The 20,507-nt window shown below is 40.9% G+C and overlaps 1 protein-coding gene across 1 annotated transcript in view; it reads right to left on the reverse strand.

Moving 5' to 3' along the window:
* Positions 1 to 20,507, reverse strand: part of SLC9C2 (solute carrier family 9 member C2 (putative)) — a gene marked incomplete at both ends in the record, with an annotated part of 46,211 nt that overhangs the window by 21,142 nt on the left and 4,562 nt on the right. Inside the window, 9 exons of the mRNA XM_081113281.1 lie at positions 1,747 to 1,857; positions 2,368 to 2,534; positions 3,946 to 4,027; positions 6,149 to 6,317; positions 9,578 to 9,721; positions 12,131 to 12,230; positions 15,345 to 15,506; positions 16,691 to 16,807; positions 18,191 to 18,356. Coding sequence (XP_080969407.1) covers positions 1,747 to 1,857; positions 2,368 to 2,534; positions 3,946 to 4,027; positions 6,149 to 6,317; positions 9,578 to 9,721; positions 12,131 to 12,230; positions 15,345 to 15,506; positions 16,691 to 16,807; positions 18,191 to 18,356 — 1,218 coding nt within the window. The remainder of the gene's footprint in view (positions 1 to 1,746; positions 1,858 to 2,367; positions 2,535 to 3,945; positions 4,028 to 6,148; positions 6,318 to 9,577; positions 9,722 to 12,130; positions 12,231 to 15,344; positions 15,507 to 16,690; positions 16,808 to 18,190; positions 18,357 to 20,507) is intronic.

The following is a 20,507-nucleotide window of genomic DNA, read 5'->3' on the forward strand; positions in this document are numbered from 1 at the left end:
CAAACTTTTTGACTCGAGGGCCACAATGGGTTCTTAAACTGGACCGGAGGGCCGGAACAAAAGCATGGATGGAGTGTTTGTGTGAACTAATATAAATTCAAAGTAAACATCATTACATAAAAGGGTATGGTCTTTTTTTTTTTAGTTTTATTCATTTCAAACGGGCCAGATCCGGCCCGCCGGCCGAAGTTTGCCCACAGCTGCTTTAAGCAATAAAAAAAAAAATCTAAAAAAAAAAAAAAAAAGAAATATTAAAAAAAAAAAAAAGTTACCTCCTGGGACTACTTCCTTTCTCACTAAACTTCCTCATATGCTGATCATGCACTCTTGCCTTATAAATGTACCCATCGCTTCTACTCATTGTTCATAATGTATTCATTGTAGAAGCTGCAAATATTCCCAAGGCCTAGGCTTCAGAACATTCCCAATATCACTTTCCCCACATTTTATTAGTCAAAACAAGTGACAAGAGCAGCCCAAATTCAATTGAGGGAAGTTACTAGATAAGAGACTTCCCAACTCTGAGAAGGACATATCCATTAATTGCAATGTGTGAACTTTATTGGAATCCAATTTAAAAATATAAACTAAAAATATGCATTGGTCATATTTATCAGACAATTGGAAATCATTGACTTGATATTTGATGCTATTAAGATCTTACTAATTTTAGGTCAATATATTATTTTTTCAATACTTTTTAAAAGATTTTAAAATTTAGAGATACATATTAAAATATTTACAGATGAAATGACATGATATCAAAATACTATGGAAGGTGGGGGAGTGAAAGAAGGTGGGAATGGGGTAGGGTTGGTCCTGTGTGGATAGGTTTTTAAAGATCGGTACATGGGGGTTCATTACACTATCATACCTACTTTTGTATATGTTAGAATTTTTCATAATAATACATTTTAAAATAAAAGTAAAAAGGACTCTATAAATAATGAGTATTTTAAATACTTGTAATATTGACTAACATTTGTCTTATTTAGAATGTAGCCCCAATTTAAAATGTGCAATTTGATAAGTTGATTTAACTTGATTTTACCTAGAAATCTTCCTATGTTTATAGTAGAACATTTAAATATTAAATTAGAAATATTTTAGGAGAATTTTTGATTCACTAGATTTATTTTAACTTATTAGATTTATAAGAATTAAATGATTACTTGAAATAATTTTCTATAGCCCTAACTGGTTTGGCTTAGTGGATAGAGCATCAACCTGCGGACCTAAGGGTCCCAGGTTTGATTCCGGTCAAGGGCATGTACCTTGGCTGTGGGCACATCCCCAGTAGCGGGTGTGCAGGAGGCAGCTGATCCATGTTTATCTCTCATCGATGTTTCTAACTCTCTATCCCTCTCCCTTCCTCTCTGTAAAAAAATTAATAAAAAAATATATATTTTTTAAAAATTTTCTATAAAAGATACTCAAATATTTGAGGATATTTACTTTACTAAATATGTAAATTACATCAAGCGTCATTCAGATCCCCAAAAAGTGAACTATTAAAATCCACTAGATTTAGAAACAGAATGAGATTTGTTACTTGAACTTTAAAGTCTAAAGAGATTTTTAATTTTTATTTTTAACTTTCATAAATAAAGCATAAATTTAACAACCAATAGACTATCAAATGATGAAAAAAATGTTTCTCTAGTCACCTGTAAACCATAAGTAAGAATTAAAAGCATTGCAAGAATAAAAACAAACTTCAAAGCAGATTATGTGAACAATACCAACCATTTGTATGATGGCTACATGCAATCTGGCTTCTTCTATTAAAACTTCATCAGTTGGGGACTCCTGCTCTTTTTCGCCAGTCGAAATGTGGTGAAACTGAACAGCATTAGACTGTTTTAAAAGCATACAGAGGTAAAGTTAAAAGTAAGTGAAAATGATTAGTCACTCAGAGATTTCAATACTCAATCAGAATTGCTCAAATGAAGGACCATGTGCATGTGGATAACCTTCTACATATTGTGGCAAAGTAACTATTTATTTGGGGAGATTTAGAAATTCTTCCCCCAAATGGCCTATGCTTGACTGTTCTTTTGTTTTTTCTAATACTAATCTGGGGGGAGATCTCTCAGTTCCTGAACTGGTTGGAAGCATCAGCTTGAAAGTCCATTCATAATTATTCAATCAGCCAATTGGTGAAAACACTAATTCTCGCATATTTGCCAAATGGGTTTAGATCACCAAGACAAAATTCAAAGAAGTCTTCTCACCAAGATAGCAAAGCTAGTAAACATACCCCCTCCCAAGTTTTCTGACATTTCATTAGCAGAATTAAGTTTCTTATAATAAACTAAAGCAAGAGAGGCAGACCCAGGAAGGGAAAGAAGCCAGGCATCAACTCACAGAAATTCTATATTTAATCTTCGATTTTTCTTCTACTAAGGTCCAATTAACATTTGTCAAAATTTTCTCCGTTTTAAATAAAGTTATTGTGTTCTGTATTATCTCCTGGATGTGGTCAATGGCATTTTGCATGGCCATCTGTCTTGGAAGAGAGATTACACACAAACCTGTAACAGAGAAAGCGAGAGCTTTATAGAATTCACTGATGGCTGCCAGGGGAAGCAGGAACATTGCATGATGTGGTGAAATCTTGGCATCGCCTGCATAGCTTAAGGCAAAGACAAGGTTTGGTCCAGAACTTTCCAGAAAATCACCCAACTATTTGTTTCCTTTTGGCTGTATAGCTTAACTTAATCTGACTCAAGTGCTAAAGAATGTTTTATTAGTTTCCTTTCATTCCCTATAGCTATAGACGTGACTCACTATTTCAAGGCACCAATGGATATTTCTCAAAGTGTGGAGAACTCCATGTGTCTTCTGTAGGCAGAAGGGCTGCTTAAAATATGCAAATTCCTGGGCTCCATTCCATACCAGCAGAAGCGGACTGGCCTGGGAATATGCATTTTAACAAGTTATGAGTCTTATAGATAATAAAGTTTAAAGGCCACTCCAAAAGACATCTCTCAAATTTAACATCTCTGTTTCCTTGGCCAGCAAATCTAATGTCCAAAACTTGTAGCAGCTTGTATTTGCTTAAGGTATGAATGTGAAGTTTTAGGTATGAGGCTCATTTACCAAAACGATGAATGTAATTAAGTGAGCTTAGCCTGCTTGCTCGAAGGTCCATCTCAGTAAAACAACTTTTTCTTCCTAATTGCATATGAAATGCCTCATAAATGGTTTCACAATATTTCTGTTTAACTTTATGCCTCCTCTATGGGCACTGTGTTCAACTGTAGTGTTTGAAATTCTGGGGATTCAAAAAGGTCTGGAGGCATATCCCTGTCAGTTCTCTATAGTCCCAACAAAGATGGGTTTGACTATAGTTAGAAGCTTTGGATTTAAAATACCCCTGGCTCAGACCACACTGGACGAATTTATTCATGTGCCTAATTACATCCTACCCATGTGATGGCGCCACAGCCACATCTGGGAAAGTTGCTCTGGGGAAGCATGAGTATATGGGGGAGCAATAAGTTTGAATGAATGAACATGTTGAAGATGATCTCTGTCACTGGTTCCATGCTTTCTAAGAAACCTTATGGATTACTAACTTGGTTTATCAAGGGAAATTGGTATTATAAGCCCTAGCCAGTTTGACTCAGTGGATAGAATGTCGGGCCCACAGACTAAAGCATCCTGGGTTAGATTCCTCTAGTCAAGGGCAGATACCTCAGTTGCAGGCTCAATTCCCAGCCCTGGTAGGGGCGCAGGCAGGAGGCAACCACTCTCACATCGAAGTTTCTCTCTCTCTCTGTCTCTCCCCCTCCCTTCCACTCTCTCTAAAAACTCAATGGAAAAATATCCTCGGGTAAGGATTAACAACAACAACAACAAAAAACCTGTCCCTACAACCCCAACAATAATCTGTTTACATTATTTTCCCCAATTAATTAATGAAATATAGATATACGTTACCTAATGTCCTGGCTAAATGAATCATCATGTATGAATTTATTCCCATCGTCATTAATGATAGTACTTGTACATAAAATATAATCTAAAAAAAACAAACAAAACACAAAAATACTTAGAGCCAAAACGTTAGTAAGTTCTCCAAAGGGAAACATTGTTCAGTTAACCACCAACAAAATGCTATCTTAATCCACATTTTTAATCCTGCCTCTGATAGGTAAATTGAGGCTAAGGGTTGTTTTGTGGGCACTGCATGAATACAATAATACTAGGGCAGAAATTAGTTTTCAATCTGAAGGAGAAAACAAAAGATTTCATAGTTTCTGGGAGAGAGAAGAACCCTGAGAGGCAGCAGCCAGGAAACCAGCACAGACCAGGTGGGGGAGAGACCCCAGCAACAGCAGGCGGTGGGGACCACAGGTGGGACAGGGCAGTGTGCCTACCACCAGCATTTCCTGCAACTGGACAGGTGACTCTGCAGGAGGCAGCTGTGCTGGGGTCTGGAGAGGGGCCGTGCAGAAGCAGAAACACAACCACATTTGTAGTTCTTGGCTCTGCTATTTTCCCCCATGTACTTTGGGGCCAGTTAAGCACTCTGAGCCTCAGGGTCCTTCACTGAAAAATGGAGTTTATAGCAATATATCCTCCAGGGAGCATGTCCCAAGCTTGACTGGTAACAACAGAGCTCCTGACGTGCTGGTTAAAGACACCAACTCCCCTTCTCCCATGCAGACTCTATTCTGTAGGTGGGGGTGGAGGGGCACTAAAGGGATTCTGAACATCAGACAGATTTGGGAAACACTGTGAAATGATACTCAAATGTGAGTTAACATGTCATTGACTTGCTCTGAGGCCAACTTCTTGCACAAAAGAAAACTGAAGGATTTCAGATGTTGGTTATCATACTTTTCCTTTGGAGCGTGGAAAGCTCCAAAGTCTTGGCAAAGCCACAGGCTTGTTTGAACTCCAGATTAATTCCCAGACCATTCCCGCAGATCTGAAGTGCGAACCCTCAGGAAAGAAGGTGAGGAATATGATACTCCATTAAAAAAAAAGCACTTCCCCCTTTGGGAGTTAGGGACCTGAGTTCTTTCCCTAAAATGCTCTTCTCTGTTTTGAATTCTCCACAGGCAAGATGGAGAGGGTGAACATTGCTCACAGAATGAAGCTATCTGAAAAGCACTGCACTCCGGGGGCTTCCAGGACAGGAGCGAAATAGCTAAGAGGAGGGAATCCCGAGCTGGGAAGTAGATGACAGCAGGAAACTGTATATCTCCCTCCAGAGTCAAGTTCCTTAGGCAGGTGTTCTTAATTCATATTATTCAAGTGCGTTTCTCCCTCCTAGGGGCAGGTTTGAAATTCATCTGACTGGGAGGTGCCAAGGGTGTCCTGGAGATTTCTAGAATCTTCTAGCAACTTTTCCAGCTAGCTCACACAGTACTGTCGCAAATGACGAGGTGCCTTAACGTGGTCAGCAGATGCACTAAGATCTTTTGATCTTCGCATAGATGCTGCCACCACCAGGTTGCCCATTGGCTAGACCCGTGGTCGGCAAACTACGGCTCGCGAGCCACATGCGGCTCTTTGGCCTCTTGAGTGTGGCTCTTCCTAAGCCTTAGGAGTGCCCTAATTAAGTTAATAACAATGTACCTACCTATATAGTTTAAGTTTAAAAAATTTGGCTCTCAAAAGAAATTTCAATCGTTGTACTGTTGATATTTGGCTCTGTTGACTTAATGAGTTTGCCGACCACTGCTAGTACATATTCAAGTAACATTTCAGGTTTTACTCTAATGGCTATAGGGATTGGACTGCTCTAGACAGGGTATTTTTTTATGCTTTCTGACATCTATTAAAAAATAGCATTTATATGCTCAATGACATTTATTGAGCATTTACTAAACATCCTCAACTGGAAATGGAGGCTCCACCAGTTTAGGGAACTTGCCCCAGGTCACTCAGTCTGTGAATGGTGGGCCAGGATTCGATCCAAAGTCCATCTGTCTCCCATGCCCATAATCTGTATTTGCTGTTGGTTCCTTTCACATTGCCAACAGCAGTCAAGTTTCCTCTGCAGGTTTCTTTCTAGTTGAAAGAATGTATTTTTCAAATCTAATTTTTAAAAGGATTAACTTTATTATTGGGTACAATGACAAGTGCTACAAAATTAATAAATATGAATAATCAGGAGACATGATTTTCCTACCATTTCTGGCGACTCCACTTTTTTATCAGACAGATTATAAATATCAGGAGCCAAGAGCAAGTTAAAAACACCTTTGATACCAGACCATGCTATCACAACTCCCCATCTCCAATTATATTCATAACTCGAACGCATCAGAATAGGGCTCACCAACACAATAGTAAGCAATCTGGGGAAAGAAAACACATTTTTAAGTCACACCTTATGTATTGTTATTCATAGTTGAAACTATGTACTAAGTACTAAATTTCATATAAAAATTTTCAGGAAAGAGAAGACAATCCACTTTATTAATAAATTGTTCAAAACTTTCTGGAGCTAACCAAATCTACTATCTTGCACATAATACTCAATCTTGAAAAGTAATGCTAGAAGTTCTATACAATGTAAGGAATTATCATTTACACTAGTGTGTACTGTTTTGATTTTGGTAGTAAATTCCTATAGTGAAACTTCTTCCAATAACATCAACAAGTTCATATATTCCCTGAAAGGCATTGTCTGGATTCAGAAATTAGCCTGGAGGACATACAATCATGGCCAAAGAGTAACATCATTATAGACACATTAATAAACTTGGCTCAACCACATTTTTCTTGTGTTCTCACAAGAATCATACACTAAATGCCACATATATCATTTCAATTTGCGCCTTATTTCTCTATGGATAATTTTTCTATAGGACCCCGTGCCAAAATTTAGAATCCATCTTCAGGGAATCTGCACCAAAAGGATATCAGTGTTGTCCTTCAAATAAGGTTTCAGTAGAAACAAAATTGATATGTTCTCAGCCTCAAAAAAATACACTGTGTCTCACTTGCTAAGCTGGGAATTTCACAACACAATTTAGACAGTTCCTGTCACTGAGAAACAGAAAAATCTACAATTACCATTTATAATGTCTGTAATTAATTTGGGCAAACTCCTTGGCCTTGTATTTAAGCTGTTTGCAAAGTAATTCTTACCAGTCTTACTAAACAATCTTTCTCTAAAATACCAGTGACTCCAGCCAAGATAGAACAGTGTGTGCTGTGTCCTGGTAACAAACACAGAGAGGCAGCATAGCAAAGCTCTGGAGTAGGTCTACCGGGTTCACATTTAGGCTTTTTTCACTAACTCTATAAAGCTCAGCATGTTACTTAACCTCTCTGAGCCTCTGTTTCTCCTTCTAAGGGTGTCCCAAAATTCACGCAAGATTTGAATTTTATGCCATTTATGCTGCAAAGTGTTGCCAGAGAAAAAAAAGGATAGCATGACAGCTGACAGTTCAGGGTTATTAAAAATGGAGGGCTACATGAAAGAACAATGCGTTTTCGTTGTTGAGCAATATTTTAAAAATAATGAAGGTTTGGCAGCTACAGTTCGCAATTTTCGTGCAAAATATGGTCGGAATAGTGATTTAACTTCATCAACTATGAAGAGATTAGTTAAAAAATTTAGGGAAACTGGATCAGTTAGTCATCTTAAACACTCTGGTCGTCCTTCAACAAGTCGTTCGACACAAAACATCGAAGCAGTTCGTGAGAGTGTTGCTGAGAGTCCAGGGACATCAATTCGGCACCGTGGTCAAGAATTGGACATTTCGAGAAGCTCTCTACAGCGTATTCTCGTGAAAGATTTGCATCTTCATGCTTACAAAGTTCAATTGACTCAAGAACTGAAGCCTACTGACCATGCACAGCGAATAGAGTTCGTTGAATGGATTATGGAACAACACGTGGATGCTGATTTTTCTAACAAAATCATCTTCAGCGATGAGGCTCATTTTCATCTTGATGGCTTGGTTAATTGACAGAATTGTCACATTTGGGGTTCAGGAAACCCACGAGTGATTGTTGAGAAACAAATGCATCCACAATGTGTCACTGTTTGGTGCAGATTTTGGGCTGGAGGCATCATCGGACCATTCTTCAAAAATGTGGCTGCTCAGGCAATAAGAGTTAATGGTGCTCACTATCGCAACATGATAATCCAGTTTGCTATTCTATACATAACCCTATACTGTATACTTTATGAATCAATAAAAAATTTGCAATTTTTAATGATAAACCTGTTTTCTCGATCAAAATTACTTCTTGCGTGAATTTTGGGACACCCTTATAAAAATGGAGATGATGGGGATGATAATTATACTTGCCTCAAAGGATTATTATGAAGGTTCAATTACATGGGACAGCATGCATAGCGCTAGAATGACATCTTGAATGTGGCCAGTGCTCATTGCGTTAGCAATGATGATTATGCCCTGGCCTTAGTTTGACTCATCCTCTCTGAAATGTTCCTCTCAACAAGTCTCTTATGGAAAGCCCACCCACTTACTGAGGCCTCTGCGGATGACTCTCTCCATTGAAGCCTTTCGTCTAAGGTGGAACCGTAAGTTCCCATAGTATCTCTGAAACTCACTAACCATTCGACCTTGGACAAGATACTTTGCCTTTCTTTAGCCGGTGCCTTCATCTATAATACAGAGATAATAGTTCATGTCTCCTAGTGCTGTAAGGAAGACGAAATGAGATCATGGACATGTAGCTGAGACAATGTGCAAAAAGCCATGTGTCTTTCCTCAACTCTCTGACCACTCTCCACTTGCACATGAGAGAAAGGTGGAGAGAAAGGTGAGCTGTATCCACTACCTTCTGAGTGACAGTGACTATCTGAGTGGCATGAAGAAGCCACATTCCAAGAGAACATCCTGTAAAGTGAGTACCCTTGGCCAGGCCTATCCTGAATGGAAATAACAATGTTTCAAAGACACTGTCATAAATTCTTATGGTAGACACGACTACCAGGAGTGGACTACCATGAGTGGGCCATAGCAGTCTAGAAAAAGCATGCTTGTGGGGGTCAAGTTTAAATCCCAACTCTGCCTTTACCAGTTGGGTGACTCTGAGCGAGTTTTTAACCTCTCTGTGTCATCTGTGAAATGATGAAGTAACACCTACCTCACTGGATTGTATTCAAATTAGTGACCTAATGTACATGGTAACTGCTTAATAAATGGCTTTATCCTAGCTATGGTGATAATAAGTGATGGTGAAAGTCAACGAAAACGTTAGGAGCCATTAATCTGGTCCAGTGATGCTCAAACTTTTAACAAGCATGTTGAAACAGCTTCCTGAATCTCATCTCCAGAGATTCAACTCTGGATGATGATTGGGATGGGCCCATTAATTTGCATTCCTACCCAGCTCATGGGTTATGCAGATGCTGCTATTCTGCCTTGCCCCTTCTCCTGTTACAGGTGGAATCTTGACCAGTGAATAGACACCCACACCCCTCGTGGCTCAGCAAGCTATCGCCAGGACCTTGACCATGATACAGGCTTCCCGGCTGCACATCCAGAGCTTTTCTGTGCTGGAACCCACTGCTTCCCAATTGTAATTATGAGCTTGGAAGACCAGGAAGCGAACTTTAAAACACAATTCTTACCTTACAAAGTTCACTGTGATAAATAAGACCAACGTGAAATTTAGTGTGTGAAACTTAAAATAGTTGTTTTCTCCACATCCAATTACAATGCCAAAGAAAGTGTATATTAATTGTTGGAACACAGATGTAAACATTATTAAGAACCTAGGGTGAATGGAAAGGAAATCATGTTTAAGTAGCGTGTTTTTTAAATAGCATCCTTCTCACAAAGCAGCAGGTGTCATGTATCTGCCACGCTTGTCTTGGAAAAGCTCCTTGCCTTTGTCACTGTCACAAGCAGCATCAAAAGTATCTGTGGGAACTGGAACCGCCCAGTTCCATGTTCCCCGTGGCCCTCATCGCACCAACACCCGTAGGCCATCTCTCTCAGCAACGTAATAAAAGCAAGGCAGAAAGATAAGGATACCGACCCCCTGCCCCCACCCTCAGGTCAGTGCTGTGGCAGTTTTGCTGAGATCAGCTGGCAGCATATCAACTGGGGGCCTGCCACAGCCACACCTGGGTCACCTTGGCTTTGTGAGAGCTGACTGGACCCACCTCCATGCCCACTGCATAACTTCTTCCTTTGTGATCCGCATGGAAGAGCCTTACCTTGAGGGTCTCCTGTCTGCTTCTACTGAATTCCTAACTTCCTGCACCGCTAACTCTACTTCTGTGTTCTTCACAAAACTATGCTAAGCACTGTCTCTGGAGGTGATCCTCCTCTGAATCCCTCCAGTGCCCATGACCTACACCATTTGTAAGCAGAGAAGAGCAGTAAGGATCACCCAGATTGCTTTCCAAAAACCTACGTGCGGCCCCACCCACCTTCAAAGACTCTTACTGAGTAGACCAGAGCACAGAGGTTAGGGCCTGGGGCTGGGCTGTGTCCATGTGGTGACACGCCTGGGGTCAGGGCCAGATCGGACCTCTACAGGCAGATCTCAGATCTCACCTCCTCTTGGACTCTCTAATGGGACTTTCCCCTTCAGCTGACTGGGTGAGACCCACCTACAGGGAGCCCAGCCTCCCTGTAGGTGAGTCTCAGTTTCCGCACTTAGGAAGCCTCCTGTTAGCTGCAGGTATAAGCCATGTGCTCTGATCCAGCTTTACTCCAATTAAGCAGACAGTCTGGTTCTCTGTCTGAATCCAATCTTTTGATTCAGTTGATTCAGAACTCCTAGAAGGGCCCTAGCCGGTCTGGCTCAGTGGATAGAGCGTCGGCCTGCAGACTGAAGGGTCCCAGATTCGATTCCAGTCAAGAGCGCACGTACCTAGGTTGCAGGCTTGATACGCGGCCCTGGTTGGGATGCATGCAGAAGGCAACCAATCAATGTGTCTCTCTCAACATTGATGTTTCTATCTCTCTCCCTCTTCCTTCCTCTCTGAAATCAATATAAATATATTTTTAAAAGAACTAGAAGGGAAGAGTATGAGTGGGACTGCAAATCCCAATGCTTAATTTTCTGAAAATTTAGAAATGAAGAAATGAGTAGAATGCTTTTTAAAATGTCTCTACAGGACCTTAAAAATACATACCTTATATATAGTAGGATCCCAATGAACATATAATTATTCTCACTTATTATTAGTTTCTTACATCAACACACCCATCACTTAACAATGAGTGTCTTCTGAGAAGGACTTATTTTCATAGCCCAAACCTAAGATACAATGTTCGGGTCATAGCAGACATTAAACCAGAGGTTCTCAACCTGTGGGTCGTGACCCTATTGGCGGTCGAACGACCCTTTCATAGGGGTCGCCTAAGACCATCCTGCATATCAGATATTTACATTACAATTCATAACAGTAGCAACATGACAGTTATGAAGTAGCACTGAAAATAATTTTATGGTTGGGTCACAACATGAGGAACTGTATTTATAGGGCCAGAAGGTTGAGAACCACTGCATTAAACAATGATTGGTTGAATAGGTGAAACAATAAACAATTAAATCAAGAGAATAATTTAGAATGATGCTGACAGACAGCACAACTGATCTCATAAACTGTCCAAATTCAGACAAAAAGTATATGTTTTATGAATTAGTTATTCCCAAGCTTCTGGACTTTAAAAGCCAATTTAAAAAATTTGCCAACGAGAGCTATTAAAAAAGTACAATCTTTTATCACAGGACTTTCATAAAAGAAAGAAAATTTTAAATACCAAAAAGATAGGAAGGCTATAATTTCAGAACAATGCATAGTCTTTACATTAAAAAAATAAATCTTGCCCAGCTGGCATGGCTTAGTGGTTGAGAGTCAACCTATGAATCAGGAGGTCACAGTTCGATTCGCAATCAGGGCACATGCCCAAGTTGCGGGTTCAATCACCATTTGGGGCACATAGAAGAGGCAACTGATAGATGTTTCTCACATCGATGTTTCTCTCTCTCCCTCTCTCTCTAAAAACCATGCAAACATATCCTCTGGTGAGGATTTTTTTTTTTTTAAAGGAAAAGGTAGAAAAAAGTTATAAAAAGGGAGTTTTATTAGTATCCAGGAAGTGCAGGGCCACTTAAGCACTAAATTTCTATGAGATCTACACCAAGCACACAATAGGAGACTTACTTAGTTATTATTATCTCCATCCTCGGTTTAAAGCTTAAGGAATCTAAATTCAGTCCTACAGTGATCAAAGCGACCATCCCTGACAATTTTAAAAATTCCACTAGGAGAAAAAAAATGAATAAAGTTAGTTGCATTCAAATCTGCACATTGAGGTACTTTATCTTGAGTAAAGGACTGGTGCGGAACATAAGAGTAATATTTCTTGGAAAGTTGCTTCAAGGGATTGGCCTAATCCTGCAGCTCAAGGGTATCCCTTCTGTAAATGACCAGATGATGAGTAGTCTTGGTGGGCCAAGTGGTCCCTGTTGAAACTACTCAACTCAGCTGTTGTAGTACATAAACTGCCACAGGGAACATGTAAATGAGTGAGTGTCCAATAAATCATGACACAGGAACTTGAATTTGAAATAACTTTCCCATGCCACAATATATTTTTCTTTTGAGTTGTGTTTTTTTTTTTAAACCATTGTAAAATGTAAAAACTATTCTTGGCTCATGGGCTGTGCAAAAATAGGAATATTTGATCCACGAGCTGTAGTGCCAACCCCTGCTGTAGATGGTCATTGAGGATAGGGCTAATAGAAGAATAGTGTAACAGCCTCTGCCCAGCACCTCAGGGGTGTCCTAGGGGTTGTGGTCCAAGAGGCTGCAGGTCCTGAAGCTGGCAGTTCTTTTGCATGATACAGACTCCCCTGTAACTGTCATTCCTTGGGCTCTAAACAGCTGTGTCAGTATAGTCTAGGGCAGGAAAAGCAGCTACAAAGGACGTTTGAATACCATAAATGACAACAGTTCTAGGCTGTAGAGCAGTGATGGTGAACCTTTTGAGCTCAGCGTGTCAGCATTTTGAAAAACCCTAGCTTAACTCTGGTGCCGTGTCACATATAGAAATTTTTTTATATTTGCAACCATAGTAAAACAAAGACTTATATTTTTGATATTTATTTTATATATTTAAATGCCATTTAACAAAGAAAAATCAACCAAAGAATGAGTTTGCTTGTCACCTCTGACATGCGTGTCATAGGTTTGCCATCACTGCTGTAGAGCCTTCGGCTGGAACCTTATAAACATCAGGCAGAAAGAAAGGAAAGGAAGTGCTTTGGAGCAGGGCAGAGCTCCATCCTGCATCTGTAAGAGAACAGTACCTCAGAGACTTGCCGTGAGCATTAAATTCGCTAATGTGAAAAGTGCTCAGCGCACTTTTAAGAGAATGAATAAATGATCATCATTATTCTTATTATGCTATCTGTTTTTACAGCCTGGCTTTACTGCTGAGTAAATTAACACTGATCACTAATTTGAACAGGATTTTATTTTTCCTTTGTTTTATCTCATCCCTTAAATCCGCTTTGGATTTCTTTTTATAGACTTTTAAATGGAATTTAAGATAAGTAACAACGGCAGTAAAACCAGTTGTGCTGGGAACTGTGATGATAGGGAAAATGTCTCTCAAAATCTTATTTCCAATTTCCTATAATTAGTATTACTAGATTTTAAAGCTCATCATAGTCTTTTTCAGAAACAGTCACTGCTTAGAGACAGCATCTGCAATGAGGGAACCACTGAACAACTTTATCTTAAAACTGATGTCATCTTATTTAGTGTAATCCCATTGCTATAGGAATATATGGCACGAATGCCTACATTAATATAAGCATGTACATTTATTAAATGTATTTTAAAGGCTGAGGTGCATGCACTCAGCTCTCAAACAGGTCAGAGCTACCTCCAACACACCAGCATGAGTGAGCCACATGGCACACATTATCTCATTACTGCCTGCAATCCTCCTACGAAGGTAGTGTTACTGTATCCCTTTTATAGATGAGGAAATTAACTCAAGTTTAGAGAGTTTAAGAAAAACTCCAAAGTCACGAGCTAATAAATGGCAAAGCTGGGATTCGAACTCCAATCCGCCTAACTCCAAAGCTCTTCACGGACTAGCATTTGTGTATTCAACCAGCATGTGTTCAATTACTAATGGACATATGGCAAGCGCTGGGCGTGCCTGGGGGAACATAGAAAAGAGAAGGAGTAAAGAGGAATGAGAGACAGCCTCCACCTCAAAGAACTCCTGGTCTAGGGGGAACACTGGATACATTAAATTAAAAATACTTCCTTCAGACATTTAAGGCATCCATAAAGGATTCACAGGGGAGGGGGAAAACGAAGGAAGCTGAAGAAATGCCCCTCCAGTGAATGTGTTCTGTAAGTTTTACTGACTGATTCAGGACAGTGAGCAACACCCAGGGGCGCTTCTGTATAGAGCAGCGGTTCTCAACCTGTGGGTCGCGACCCTTTTGGCGGTCGAACGACGCTTTCACAGGGGTCGCCTAAGACCATCCTGCACATCAGATATTTACATTACGATTCATAACAGTAGCAACATGACAGTTATGAAGTAGCACCGAGATTAATTTTATGGTTGGGTCACAACATGAGGAACTGTGTTTAAAGGGCCAGAAGGTTGAGAACCACTGGTGCAGAGGAAGTCGTGTTTAGGTAACAGGATACTAATTATCCTCTTAATACCAAGGCCTTTTGTGCATGGAGTCTGTCCCGCTGTGTGAAGTGAGGGAGGGCAGCCGAATTTGCCTGTGTCACCAGAGTCGCTATGGCTCTCTGGGTCTGGTGACCTGGGTGAGGCCAGTATACTAGGAAACTCTCCCACTCTCACTGGACTAGACTGGCAGGTGATGGTGGGAGGTGTGCCGATGTGATTATTCCACTCTGTCAGACACACACGTGCCTGATTCCTCCCTCTCCTTTCCTGCCCTCAGGTGAGGGGCGCCACTTCTACAGTCCCCATCAGTCTGGTGCTTGTTGAATTTAAGACTTGAGCACCTCCCCCAACGTTCTCCTTTGAGAGGTGGGTTGCTGAGAGTCAGAGCAGGAATCGGGCAGAGCTGATTCCTCTGCAGGGACTGCCGATAACTAATGTAAGGTCCAATGGTGGGGCTCGGAAAGAATAAGAGAGTCACCACACAGAGAATGTGAAGGGAAGGGACGAGGAGTTGAAATTAAGGGGATGTTAAGAGAGACCAGGGAAGAGCTGGAGGTGGCAGGAAGATAAGATGACAAGATGCGCAGAAGAGCCACAACAAGGGGGAAGTGGCTGGGAAAAAGGCAACTGGATTCAAGGTCAAGGGAAAATAGAGAAGTATGAAGTTCACACTGAGGACAGCACTTTTTGTATTTGGTTCTGCCTTACCAATGTAGAAAGTCATGTACACCATTGAAACGCAAAGAATGATGCTAGTCAGCGTGTTGCTAAATAGGTCGGTCAGAATGAACTGAATGATTCTCGCACTCCAATATCCAACTAGTATGCTCCCGAAAATGTGGAAGATAAAGTCCAGGAGTACATGGAACTCTAAAAAGAAAAGAAAATGAGAAAAAAAAAAAAGTTGAACTATAACTTTTGTTCCTTTTGTTGATGGCATTTGGGTCTACCCACTTTGGTTTGCTCATTTTTTGAGTGGAGACCTTGATCTTCAGCAGATGGGAGTTTCCCATGAAAGGCTGACGAGAGAGACTCTCTGGAGATATCCCCTCGCCCTCTGCAGCCTGAGGTTTGTTCATCCAAGGACAGCCCCCAGGAGCCAGTCTGGCAGAATCCTGTGAAAAGCCTATGACAAGCTGGAAAGTGAATGTCCATCCAAAAGATACCGGAATGTCCATTCAAATTCAAATGTTTTACAAACTATGTCAGGGCCAAGCAGACCTTGTCCAGGACCCTCACCAACCTGCAGTCCCTTTGTGGCCCCCGCCCCCGGCCCCGGTGGCATCTGAGAACTAGAGAGGGAAATTTCCTAAAGTCACAATAACTGGGACAGTAGTGACAGTCGGTCAGCAGGTTTCAGGCAATGCCATGGGCAGTTCTAAACAACAAAGATTGCCCCATCCTACGTGCCTGTCAAGAAGCACTACCAACGCCTCTGTATCCCCAGCATTCCTTTCTCCTCCTAGCCCGCTCTCTTCCTACATTTCAGGAGGATGGATGCCTTTTGCTTCTTCATGCTGTGGTTGTTTTCCCTTTCTACACTGCTCTGACCATATCTGGAAACCTCGCGAGACCATGTGCTCCACAGCCCAGTGAACTTGAATCACATGAATCTGACTATTAGCGCTTCAAGGCCCTGACACTCCAGTACTGCCCTGAGCCATTCTGCTTTCACCAGCGCCACGCCAGATCTTCACATCCAGCCTCTGAGATCTGGGTTGATCCAGGAAAGAAGGAAATCTGAGCCAGGCGGGAAAACGTGTGTGTTTGTGTGTGGGTGTGCACCCACACATGTACATGTGTACATGCATGTTGAGGGAGATGAAAAAATTTAACATTCTTTCCCCCCTAGTGTCCAAGAAAAGACTGAGATGGCCTGTAGTTATTTTCTTGTTGCCCGATATACTATTTTAGTTGGTCCAAGAGTAAGTATAGAAAAAGAGGTAAAGACATCTCGAATGTGTTTCAATTTCAGTATGAACTGAAATGCACCTGGTAAGCACAATTTTAAGAAAATAGACAGACCAAAAAAATAAATAAATAAATGTTCCTACCCCTAAACACGAACATGTGAACTAAGTTGTTCCGAAGAATTCCAAAAAAAATGCTTGTGACGCCACAGATGATCATGGATTCTCCTCGGATGATATCAGTATACATTTTGGAAATGCCTGGAAAAGGAAATATGGCCCATGAAAATGATGCTCTTGCACAAGAAACACAAGGACAGAAGAGAAAGCATATGCTAGAAACAAAAGAAGGCAGCCATGCCTGGGATAGGTCTGTAAGACAGTCACAGTCACCGGTTTTGTTTTGTTTTTTTTAATATATTTTATTGATTTTTTACAGAGAGGAAGGGAGAGGGATAGAGAGCCAGAAACATCGATCAGCCGCCTCCTGCACACCCCCCCACTGGGGATGTGCCCGCAACCAAGGTACATGCCCTTTGACCGGAATCGAACCTGGGACCCTTCAGTCCACAGGCTGACGCTCTATCCACTGAGCCAATACCAACTAAGAGCCAAATACTTTTGCTAGTTTTCTTTTCAAGAAATAGAAGGCTTTCTATTCTACTCCTTTGCTGAAAACATTTCTTAATATGGGAGCTGCAATAACTAATGATAGTATATAGTTTATTATAGCCACTTAGAGTCAAGAGACTGCAAAAAAGGGAGCAGGAAGAGAAGGAGTTGAGTAAAACAAGGGGGAAATGCCAGTGACTAAAAGAGAAGGACAGATGAAGAAAAGATAGAAAAAAATTGTACTTGGAAAATAAAGAGAAAGAAAAGAGGACAGGACCAGATTCTTTGAGGATTTAGAATATTACCATCACAAGTGTCTTAAAACCTGCTATGTTTTCCCAACTGTAAGGATCAATGGGTGTAAAAATGGGAATACCACTTGCTAGAAAGCTTGGAGGCCTCCCACTCTAATCATAAGGCAATATATTTCCACAAAATAGAACCACTGCCTGAAAATTGGTTAGGGACATATGTCTGAGTCCAAAACCAAAACCATAGCATCTAACCATTTCATGTGTGTATTGCTGAGTTAATAAAATGTGACAAAAGGGAGATATTTCAGCATGAAATCATCTTTTACCAAATAAGATAAGATGGGATGCTTGTATTGAATAACATAGTTACCAGACTATATTCTTACCCCGTTTCCTTTAAATCAACCACAGCCACCTGCCCAAGGTTAGCTCATCCAAAATGGAGTTCCAACAAGAGGTAGCGAGGCCTTGAAAACGTTTCTGTGGCATAAAGCACAGTCTCTATAGCTTAGAATTCAGTAGAACAGTAGAAGGATGCTAATTTTTATCACCTTCTTTTTGGGAAAAAAAATCCTTTGAGATTAGAATTGGTGTTATTTAACTCAGATCCTGAGTGGCCTTATTTGCATTGTGCCCTTCAAGTCAACCAAGGCCCCAAGAATAGCAGCCTAAACACCTACTCCGCTGGATGCACAATTTGTGCAAGAAAAATATAATCAGAAGCAGATAATTTATCATCGTTTCTTCAAGATATCAGAGAGCAGTACATCCTACATACCGATCGTTTTTAGTGTATTCACAGAGTGAATAGGGTCTATGATGCCAAGGGTCATGCTGAAGAGCAGGCAGCATTGCAGATCCCACGAAGCCTTATTGAATTTTATAACCACATACCCAACTATGATGAATGCCGTAGAGAAGCTAATAAATCCAGTTAATAAGACCTGTGGAACAAATTCATTACATAGTATTAGTTTCAACATCCATGTACTTACCTAAGAATCAGATCTTGGTTACATATTTTTTGTTGTTATTGTTAATCCTCACCAGAGGATATTTTTTTCATTGATTTCTAGACAGAGTAGAAGGGAAGGGGAGAGACAGAGAGAGAGAGAGAAATAGACATTGACATGAGAGAGACATATCTACCAGCTGCCTCCTGCACGCACCCTGACTGGGGCCAGGGATCAAACCTGCAACCAAGACACATGCCTTTGACTGGAATTGAACCCCTGGCCCCTCAGTACACGGGCCAACACTCTAACCATTGAGCCACTAGCTAGGGCTGGTTACATCCTATATAATAAAAGCATAATATGCTAAGTGTCCGACTGATCAGTTGACTGTTCATTGGACCCCCCAACCAGTTGCTATGATGCACACTGACCACCAGGGGGTAGATGCTCTGACCGGTAGGTTAGTTTGCTGCTAGGGTCTGGCCGAGTAGGACTGGGCAAGAGGGCCAGACACACCCTGGGGCCCTCCCGAGGTCCCTCCCTGGCTGGCCAGCCTCCATCGGCGCCAATTGGCCCCGATTGCCAGCCAGGCCGAAGGACCCCACCTGTCCATGAATTTGTGCACTGGGCCTCTAGTATTTTATACAATTCCTCTGGAAGATCACTTCAAAAGGTAATCTAGTTTACCCACCTCAAAGAAACCATCCCTTCCAAACAAGTGAGAGTCTATCTTATTGTGAAAAGATCAACTCCCTAATATTTCTTGTTCTTCCAGCTCAAGAGTCCTCAATATCAAAATGATCTTAAAATGGAATGCAAACTTCTCCTGTGGCTGTGTAAAACATTTCCTGGTTTCCTCAGTATCACCATCTGCTGGGCTCCAGGTAGAAAGAGAAGGACAGCAAAGGGCCAAAAGTACATGCCAGCTGACTGAGGTCCCTGGTTAAGGACATTCTAGAAGAAACCTTATTTAGCAAACCTCTGTATAGTACATTCCAATGGCCAAACTCTTCTAAGGTTACCACATATGTCAGAGATGCTAGATAATGTGGTATTTTACAGTGGGCCCACTACCATACCAAACGAACAGTAGTAAGTTCCTGTTAGTGAGGGGAAAGGGATAATACATACCAAATAGGCAATTGGCAGTGGCTGCCTCAGAAACAGAAATAGAATGGAAATAGAAGAGACAAAAATATATAAAGAAAAGTGAATCAACTTGATTGAGAAGAGAAGTATGAGAAAAAGCAAGGGGAAAGCATGCTCACTGCAGAGTACAAAAACTATCTGGGAGAAATAAAGCCAAATCTATTTCCTTTGATTTTTAAAATTTTATCTTTAATTCAAAAACAGTAAAATTCATTCTTTTGGGGGTACTGTTACATGAGTTTTGACAACCGCATGCAGTCACTTAGCCACGACCACAGTTAAAAACAGAGCAGAGCCCTGGCCGGGTGGCACAATTGGTAGGAGCATCGTCCCAGGCACCTTGAAAAGGTGGGTTCAGTTCCTGGTCAAGGCACATACCTAGGTTGCAGGTTTGGTCCCCAGTCCGAGCATGTGCAAGAGGCAACCAATTAATGTTTCTCTCTCTCTCCCTCTTCCTCACTCTACAATCAATTTTTAAAAATCTTTTTTAAAATAAACCAGATCCATCACTCTCAAAAATATCCCACACTGCTTTGTAGTCAATTTCTTCCCTCATCCCCAGTCCCTGGAAACCAATGATCTGTTCCCCAAACCTAGAGTGTTGCCTTACTAGAAGGAAGGCGTATGAATGGAATTGCACAGCATGTGGCCTTTGAGTCTGGGTTTCTTTCTCTAGCATTTGAAATTCTTCCATGTTGTTCCTGTCAATTGTTGTTTTTTTGTTGCTGAGTGATATTTGATTACCATACCAAACTTCATAAGTAACAAAACAATCTACTGAGTAAATTCAGGCCCTGTACTCAACAATTAGAGAATATACATTTTTGGAAAACAAACAGAACATTTTGGAAAAATGATCAGGTACTAGGCCCCAAGCAAATCTCCACAAATCACAAGAGTTGATATACAAAGCACATTCTCTGGCTACACTGTGGGGAAAGAAATCATAATAAGCCATATTTGGACATTTTTAAATAATTTCAAAATGAT

This window comes from Myotis nattereri, assembly GCF_964212035.1.
Source record: "Myotis nattereri genome assembly, chromosome: 18".
Lineage (NCBI taxonomy): Eukaryota > Metazoa > Chordata > Mammalia > Chiroptera > Vespertilionidae > Myotis > Myotis nattereri.